General features: G+C 40.3%; 1 protein-coding gene across 1 annotated transcript in view; it reads left to right on the top strand.

The window, feature by feature from the left end:
- The first annotated feature begins 219 nt into the window (after positions 1-219).
- Positions 220-9928, top strand: part of LOC121636663 (ankyrin repeat and BTB/POZ domain-containing protein 2-like) — a 30758-nt gene continuing 21049 nt past the window's right edge. The window contains exon 1 of the mRNA XM_041980376.1: positions 220-2338. Within this exon, the coding sequence (XP_041836310.1) occupies positions 1456-2338 (883 nt within the window). The 5' untranslated portion in view covers positions 220-1455. The remainder of the gene's footprint in view (positions 2339-9928) is intronic.

Below are 9928 nucleotides of genomic sequence, written 5' to 3'. Positions count from 1 at the left end.
AGATTTCTCCAGCAGAACTTTGCTTTGAAACAAGATGGCCCAGCACACATTGGCTCATCACATCAACAGCAATCCACTGTTTCCAAAAAAAAAAAAAAAAAAAAAATAGAACAAATTATATAAAAACAAATTAATAAATTGTGAGCACCATCATACTACATTACAATACTGTGGATTTGCATGATGGTACTTAAGATTTTTTTGCAAAGGAACTTTTCTTTCAGAAATTGGGCAACATACTACATGTATTTAAATAGTTTTTTTTTTCTTATTATAAAATATATTTTTCTGACCCATCATACAGTCAAACAAACAATGTCAACTGAGAAACATCAGGTGCTTTTCTTTGCACTTAATTGGACATTGTGGCAGAGAGGAAATCTTCGCACCTACCCCTTTGACAGAAAATAGTACCTAAACACAGTATTAATAGAATTAATCAAGGCTGTGCATAAAAACAACAATAATGCCATATTACATCTGTGTTTACCTAAATATTCATGTGAAAATGACTGCTGTGGAAAATCTACTCAGCTTGCCTTTGAGAGCAGACATTTACCCTCAGATATGCGCATGCGCCATTATGGTGGCGACAGTTACAAAGTTTGTTTCTGTTGCTAACCGTTAGGAAATTGTTCTTCCACAAGTCAAGTAATTTCAGTCATATAGCAGAAATGTTTCTGGGACCTCGAAAATACATCGAATCAGCGGTAAGGAATGTAAACAATACATCCCTCCCAAGCAACCTGAGTCGGCGACTGCTAAGTCCGAAACCAAGTTAGCTAATGCTAGCATCATAGTCGGTGATTATTTTGGAACTTAAGTGAACATTTCTGAGCTCATATTTTTCTTTTATTATTATTGTTTTAAATATGTTTAATTGCACATTTGTAAAGCGAACAAAATATGTCAAGTTTCATTTAAGCGTTTCCAAAACCCCAACACGTGGAGTTGCCAAATTAAGTCAAGGGCTTACTTTAGGCTAATTAATGCGTTTAAAGCTTGTTCTTTGCTTCTTGGTAAGGAGGAAACACCCAACACAAAATTTGCTCCGTTTTTATAAATTCTACTAAGTATAAAAAGTTTGACAAATATGACAGAGTGATTAAAAAAACACAACTTTAACTTTCACCACAACTTATAAATCTGAAAGCAAACACCAGCGGCTCTTGCAGGAGAAGCTGTAGGTTGTAGTGTTGGCCACTGGGGGCGCTGTATGTAGACAGCATGCTCAGCTGTGTTATCACTGAACCTTGTGATTGGTCTTTAGGGTGTAAAGCATTTTCTTTCCTCTTCAAATAGCGGTCAGTTGTTGCTCGTCAGACCAGTCTCCAGCATGTTTTTAGACAGAGTGCTACTGGATAACTGACTGGGACTGACAAGTGGATTCAATGGAAAGTTTTTCTCTGTGCGTAAAGTGATTACAGTAAAAGAAACTCGCATAACCCTTCAGGCATGTCCAACAGTTTGGTGATAAAAACATTGGAGGACCTGAGCTTGGATTCGGGCTGTATGACCAGAGAGTCATGTCCGTCCCTCAGCCTGTCGTCCTCCGGCAGATCGAGACAGTCTAAGCTGTGTGCCAGCACTCCTCACCGGGGTTCCTGGTGGCAGCATGCCGGCTCCATGTACAGCAGAAACAGCAGCTGGGACACGGTGAGCACGCTGCCCGAGGACACGGCGGACACACTGGCCAAGTGTCCCTGCCTACCCGAGCTGGAGGAGTATCCATGGACCGAGCAGGAGCTGCAGGAAGTGGTGCGTAAAGTAGCCGGCGCGAACGCCTCGTTCACCCTGGAGGCAGTTTACCGCCTGTCCGTTCTGCTCCGCAGGGTTTTGGTACGGATCTGCAGGGAAACGCAGCGGCTGAGTGAGCTCCACAGATGGTGCACGCGCCTGGAGGTCCAGATCGCTGCGAGGCTGGTGCTTAGCTGGGCTCTGGCCGAGAAGTGCATCTGCTCCGCGGTCAGAGCCGTGTCCCTGCACTGCATGAGCTCCGGAGACACCACGCGTCAGCAGGGCAAGTCCGCACGCTGCGGGCTCACGCTCTCCGTGGGTCGGTTCTTCAGTTGGATGGTGGAAACACGCGTGTCAGAGCGCGTGCATGAGTACGCTGCAGTTTGCCTAACAGCCTGCGTGGAAACTCTGGCGGAGGAGGTGGTCGGACGAGCGCTGCAGGTCGCGAGGGTGGCAGCGGAGGACGTGGGCGCGCCGGACGACGAGGTGACCTGCTGCCCGGTCACCCCGGAGCTGCTGGAGGGAACCGTGAACAGCGACGCCGAGCTGTGGGGACTGCTGCAAACCTACGAGCATCTCATATGTGGTAAAAACGCCAACGGTGAGTTCAGCTATTTCATGACATTTATTTATGCACTAATGCACACTTATGAACACATTAGAGGGGTTCCACGTGGTCCTGTTGTCATACATTTGCAAATACTGTTTTTCATAGTGAGCTATTTTTATTCTCACATCAAATGATGTCACTTATTTATTTCAGTTTCCACGCAACATGTTTCTTTTGTGGGTGCTGAAAGAAATTCTCTTTTGTTTTTCCACTTCATTGAGGAGAAGTGACAATGAGGAAAGTGTTTCATGTAAGCAAAAGAACTTTGTAACCCCCCATAAAAAAGAAAAACAAAAAAGCATGGCCTTTGTGTGTGTGTGTGTGTGTTTATTTATTTTCACACTGCTGTATTTTTTTAAAATGAAATTTTGTGAAAACCTGTGAAGCTGCCTGGATGAAACTCACCAACATCTGGAGCTTCAGACCTTCCTGAGCTTCCCTGATATGCTCAGACTTGCACACAAGCGATGAACATACAGTAGCGATGCTTTGAGGTGGCTGAGGGGCGTAAAATGTGTCACCTCTCTGTGGACTGAAGCTGACGGCTCGGCAGAGAAGAAACAAAAAAGCTTTTTCTGTTTGGTCTTGTGTTAAACCCGGGTGGTATTACAGAGCTCAAAAGTTACCCATGACATGAAATGTACTCAAAATACTCAAAATCCTAACAGTCCTAACAAGTACCAGAAGTTTAAGAAGTCTGTGAGAACCATGGAGAGGATTATGAGGAAAAGCCTTCAGACTGGAAACAGCCTATTTCAATAATAAGACGGATGCTGGCGTCAGATACTCACTCGTATAAACTCTGAGTGTTCTGGCTTGTTTTTAGTGTATAAATGTAAAACATTTCCTTTCTTTAAATTAAATAAATCTTATTTTAGACAAGGTCTAATAATTGAATATAAGAATACACTTCTTTTATTAAATGTTTTTAAAATAAAATTAATAAAAAAAAAAAATTAAATTCATTAGCATGACACAACTTGATGGATTGATGGATGGATGGATGGATGTCAGTAGTGGCCAAAATAATTATGATATAATATTGCTTTATAGATTGTTTACATTCAGCCTGAAAGCCTCCCACCTCTGGTACAGATTGTGACGTCTGTCTCACTTTAGTGACATAAAAGTGGGATGAAATGTGACATGACCGTTCAGACTGAGCTCACTCTTATAAACAAGAGATATGGATCGCATTTAGTACCACGTATTTATTGACTGATTGATTGAAACCTTTTTTTTTAACAAAAGATGAATGAAAAACAAAACAAAAGGAATATATAAAAGAAAGCAAAGTAAAATAAGTCTTTGTTCATGGGCGTGGGAAGAAGCCAGCGCTCTTTCAATCCCACCCCTTAGCCACACACCATTAACTGCCTCATATGTAGTTCATAATATACTTATAATATCAAAAGATTTTTGGATCAATATTAATAATAATAATAATAATAATAATTACAATATTAATATAATCAGTAATAGAAACAATACTTATGTATTCAATAACCTTATTGATAATATGTGTAATATTAATATTATTAATAATAACAATAACAATAATAATATGACAAATACAAATCATTGCCCCTCATTTTGTATGACCATTTTCTTATATGATGATTTAATAAGTGTATACTTGTTCTTTGCTTCTTGGTAAGGAGGAAACACCGAACACAAAATTTGCTCCGTTTTTATAAATTCTACTAAGTATAAAAAGTTTGACAAATATGACAGAGTGATTAAAAAAACCCAACTTTAACTTTCACCACAACTTCTAAATCTGAAGCAAACACCACCCTTACAGGAGAAGCTGTAGGTTGTAGTGTTGGCCACTGGGGGCGCTGTATGTAGACAGCATGCTCAGCTGTGTTATCACTGAACCTTGTGATTGGTCTTTAGGGTGTAAAGCATTTTCTTTCATTTTCTTATATGATAATTTAATAAGTGTATATTTGGAAATTGCCTGTGTTTGTCCTCTGGCCTCTTCTACAGTTTAACCCACATACAGACACAAAAACTCTTTTCCTTCTGCTTCTCACCAAGTGCATTTTGAACATTGCATTTCCCGTAAATTATGACCCCATCTCTCTGGCTGAAAAGATTTTGGATGTTGAGTGGCCGTAAATGCTTACCAACTTTATACATGATCTGTGCTGGATGATAATGAAGCAGGTCCTGAAGTTTAAGTAACTTTGATTGTAAAAACAGAATTTGTGTGATCAAGAAACCCAACTCTGTGTATGATACAGACTGACCTTTTTTACATTGCTGACAGAGTAAAGAGCATTTTTATAATTGTTTCCTCAGATCTCAGTAGGTGAACTACGGAAGAACTAATGAGCAATATAGAATATGGAGTGACATGTAATCTAAAAGCTGCTTTATTTTATTCATGATCGGGACTTTTTGTTGCTACTTTGTTTTGTGTGTGTGTGAAATGTAGTGATTCTCACTGAGCTTATCATCTAGTATCACACCCAGGACTTTAATTTCCATATCAAGGCAGACTGGCTCTGATTTGACCGAACCAGATTTGTCCTGTTCATACCGAAGTACTTGATTTCTCTCTTTTTTTTGTCTTCATGCACCGCTGTACTTCTGTTTTTGATCTTGTATCCTACATAGTCTTGTTCATATTTTTGCCTATATTTCTGTCAAAAATAACATGTTAACGGCAGAAACTAATTTATGTAATTAATTGCATTAAAATTTTTAACGCATGCACAGCATCCATCATTTATGACTGCGAGACATGGAGGTGTCAACAGGCAAGATGGGATAAGCTGGATGGATTTAACAGCGTCACACCCGTGGGGGATGAGGGTGCTCACCCACACTTTTCCTGGTGAGAAGTTTCATCACCCGAACTTTTACCGCATTTTTAAAAAAAAAAAAACTTCCCGCAGTTTTGCAAACAAATGTTACAGCTCAGCTCAGCACAGCCTCCTGCTCTCCCCCTCCTTCTCCGATTCATGGTTCACACCGGCACATATTTACCCCAAAATATTGTTTTTGGATGCTCTAGCAATAGCATGCTAAATTAATTAGTCTCATGTCCATGTAGTTCCATGTAGCCTATTTCAGTTAGATAATGTTTTCCCTTTTTATATAACTTTTCAGTATTAATGAGGTTTGCTAGTGACAGAGCTGTAAAATCTACTAGTCATCAGACACATCTATGAAGACAGATCAGGTTCAGATATCAAAAGTGAAACAGCTAAAGGAAGCAAGCAGACGTCTTCCAATCAAATCTTTGTTGCTGTGCAGATGTTGGAGACACAGATCTGATCATTTAATGGCCATGAATGTGGTGAGAAACATTTTGAACAGGTCCTGAGATATAAATCGGGGGAGCTTTCCTCTTTAACAAACTAGGTGACAGGTGGTAGAAAAGATTCATACTTCAGATCGCAGGGGCGGGTCTAGAAAAGTGGGGGGCAGGCAGGGGCACTGACCAGGAAAACGGGCACAAATGAGACCTTTTTTTTTTACTTTTTAAGTCTAGATTTTATGAAATATCGAACTGGTTATTACAACTATAGTGGTCATCTAATTTAAAAAAGGGAAGAAAACCCCAAGTGAGCATTTGCTTCCTCGTTCTGTTGATGCAGCATGAGAAAAACGGGCAGATTTCAAGAATAGTCGCAAATGCTGATTAATCATGATTAATCATGAATAATTACATTGTAAACTGAATAATCTGATTAAAAATGTTAATCACTTGACATCTCTAATAATACATAAATATATGTGTGTGTCATATAGTCATTATAAATTGACTATACGATGTAAGTTACACATGCAATGCTAAGCAATATGAAAATGAAACTTACAATATGACTTATTTACAAACATCATAAAGCATCCAATAATTACTCTGCAGAACAGTCCATTTCAGCTGTAGTGCGCCATCAAATACAACGAATTGCAGTACTTTTAAAAAAAGACTTTGTGGGTCTGAAGACCTTCATTGAGATGTGGCCTTATTCGTGTATGTAAGCGCCTGCTCCACCAGGTGAGCTAAATGTGATAGCGGCACTTTCAGTGCAACACCTGACTGAAAACTGATGCGTGCTGTACAATCTTTGCACATGCCTAAAAAGCACCAATGTTAGCATATGTAGCATATGAAAGTAACTGGAGGAAATTTGACTAAAAGTCTAAAGAGCATTATCACCAAACTTGGCTCAGTTGAAACATAGAAAACCTTTTAAAAACTTATAAAGTCTGTCTTACCTTAGCTGTTTTTTGGTCAAAACCTATATTCCAGCTGGGAAAAAAGGGGGTAGATAGAGGTGTAAATCATCAAAATCGATCATCATCGGAAAAACAAAATGAATTCCCAACTTCCCCAAATACCACTTCGACTCCCCCCTTTTATAAGCACAGCTGACAGTCTGTTAGGAAACTAGTTTATGATGATCATTGTGGGGTACAGCTGCTTGTCACTGGTGTTTAATTTACTGAAGTCATAGTGTGAAATGTTCAGATTTCTTCTTGGTTTCTGTTTGTAGAAGCTTCCATTCAGCAAAGGGAGCTGACAGCAGTGTATTTAAGCACCATCTCAGGCTTTGAGTCCTGAAGCAGAATGTTGCACATTTGAAGTTTGCAGCTGGCATTGATGGATAGAGCCTGAGTGAATATGGGTCATAACATTTTGCAAACACAACCCCACTCAAAGAAGTATTGTATTTCTCTGCTTTCTGTCTGCTGCATGCTGGGACACAGGCTTCAGCCTTGCAACCTCCCCTCCCGTGAGAATGAACAGGAGGAAGCGGGTGAAGCAAATGAGTGAGTGCTGTTAGCCTCTGACCCACACAGACGACACAAAGAAGCTCTCTTTGCCATTCAGGCAGCAGTGCACAAGTAATGGTGCACAAGGTTCATGGCTCTACGAGCTGTATGCTGAGCTTAACAACATCCAGCAGGCTGCAGAGGACGGGTGTCGCACCTCTGCAGCTACAACATGCACTACACTGGCTCAGTGGTGTTTAATAACGTTGTTCTTACACTAGATGGCCGAGTTATTCACCCTGACCTGTTTCTAAACCAAATCCCAGGATGTTTACAGAGACCCAGAGACACAGCTTGTAATGTCATCATCTGCCCAGATCAGTGCAGAAATCAGACTTTCGTCACCACTTAGTTCACTGCAAATGTCTGTAAAGTTCACTTTAAACCTTTAATCATCCTCAAAATGTGTCCTTTTATTTACCGTGTTTTATCTGGCATTTGTTTTTTAATCATCCTGGAGTAAACATGATCTTTTCACTGAATCGGGCTGATGGACAGACTATCTGTCAACTGTTTTTTTTTTTATTGCATTTTAACTTTTTACCGCATTTTAACAGTGTAACAGAATAATCAACATAAACATGAACATTGACAAGACGCTCCTGACGGAGAAAGAGGAAACAAAGCAGCACAGGGTAACCATCTCAAACTCTCTCTCGCCTCCTCCACACCCAGTCCTCACTTTATTATTAGAACTAAATCACCATCACAACATGGCTTATTGTTTGCAGAAAAATCCATCAGTCTTACTTCTAATATCAACTTTAAAGTATGAAATTCAAATTGAGGTCCCACATTTTTATAAACGCCTCCTGCCTGTTTAGCTGAAATATCAGCTGTTCATAGCTGGATATTTTTGTCATTTACCCCAACCATTCATTAAATGAGACAATGGTTTTTGATTTCCAGGGTCTGTGAACGATCCTGTACCCCATCATGATGGCCAAGCTACACCAAAGGACTGTTCTCCCTCTTAGAACGCACAAGGAGGGGCTCTGTGATAAACATATTCTGAGTACTTTGTTGACTCGTAGATTCTATGTCAGGTCATACTTGTTATAGCATGTGTAATAATGTGCTCCTACTCCTCTGGCATCTCCAACATAAGAGCCTGAGCCTCGCCATCTTACAAGGAGTCCAGAAAGTCATACATATAATTTTGTAAGTAATTAAGCGGGTCTGTATTTCTCTAGATATCTTACACCAGGATCCGATAATTTCCTTCCATTTCTCCTCCCACATTCTGTTAAGACTCTAGTTTTGGTGGGTGGGACTGTTTCATCAGACCATAGTATTTAGATGCCCTGACTCTAACCCCCTGGTTGCTCTGCACTAGATTTTGCAATTCTGGGGTAAAAAGGGGAGTTTTTGTTGTGCAGTCTATGAACTGTTTAACATGTAAACCACTTGAGAAGATGCTGTGTATTACAATTCTGCATGGCATCTTCTAAGCTTTAAACTAAGAGTTCATATGACAGCTTGATAATATATGTATTCAGTGGTACAAATCTTTAAATCAATCTTAAATTAAACTGGTAATAAAAAAATATGTGTTATTGCACGTGTGCCCCTCAAATAGGTGGTTTTTGCATTTAGTGTCTTTGTCATGTCAGTCCCCAGCCTGGGGTGGAAATGGACACAGACAGCTGGAGAAACTGCCTGAGACTGAGTCAGATAACAGAGCCGGGAGTCATTTAATCCTGTCTGTGCTACCAAACATTGTTTAATGTTATCTCCAGAAGGGGAAACAAAGGTCTTTTGTTAGGGTTTTCTTATGCAACCTAGTCTATGATGTCTTCTCTTGAGAGAAAAAGAGAGGCCCAACAAAAGCATTTGATGCTAAATCAATCACAGTAAAAGATTAATCAGGCATTGATGACTTTACTCCCCTCATATGAAATGCCCCAAACAGATGTCTCTGTGTCCAGTGGGTAAGGGTCCTCTCTCAGGAGGCCTCTTTCGATGTGTTATTCTAAAATCAGGAGTTTTCATGTACACTGGCTCCACATGCGCCGTCTGTAGGTTTAAACTAGAGCACTGATACTCACTTCGGTCCTACGAGGGCCGCAATCCAGCAGGTTTTCCATGTATCCCTGCACCAACACACCTGAGTCAAATAAGGTGGCTCTAACAGCCAATCAGGTTCTACACAATGACTCATTAATTTGACTCAGGTGTGTTGGTGCAGGGATACATGGAAAACCTGCTGGATTGCGGCCCTCGTAGGACCGAAGTGAGTATCAGTGAACTAGAGTACACTATCAGAACAAAGACTTTTTTTTTTAATGTTTTGCCAGCATGTGTGATGGGATAAATTATATAATATTTCTGCCACACACACGAGTGTAGGACAGTTTTATTTATTCCAGATATGTCAACATCATTGTACCTAACATAATACATACCAACACAATAAGAAAACAATCTTTAACACTGATTTACACTTTGTAACTCTGTGTAGGAGCCATTATTTTTGTTAATTGTTTGGTTCAGGTTTATTGTGGGGGTAGTGTTAGTTTGTTTGGGATGGCACAGATGACCTATATTTTCCTCGACTATTGGTGGCGGTGTTTAGGAAAGTGCATATAGGCGTGGAGGTGACAGTGCACGGGGTGCTTGGGTGACGGGAGGTCGCACGTTTTTACCGCGTCCATCGCTTCTCCGCTCCTTAACGCCTTTCCACTTCTCAGTGCTTTTCCATGCGTCCTCTTCTATATCCATCCATCCTGTTGCTGTAGTCCGCCATCCTGGACTTCATTCATGGATCATCATTCATTCATTCAATAA

The sequence above is a fragment of the Melanotaenia boesemani genome, chromosome 1, assembly GCF_017639745.1.
Source record: "Melanotaenia boesemani isolate fMelBoe1 chromosome 1, fMelBoe1.pri, whole genome shotgun sequence".
NCBI classification, from domain to species: Eukaryota; Metazoa; Chordata; class Actinopteri; order Atheriniformes; family Melanotaeniidae; genus Melanotaenia; species Melanotaenia boesemani.
The sequence above is the reverse complement of the archived record's forward strand: the minus strand, read 5'-3'. Positions and strand labels throughout refer to the sequence as shown.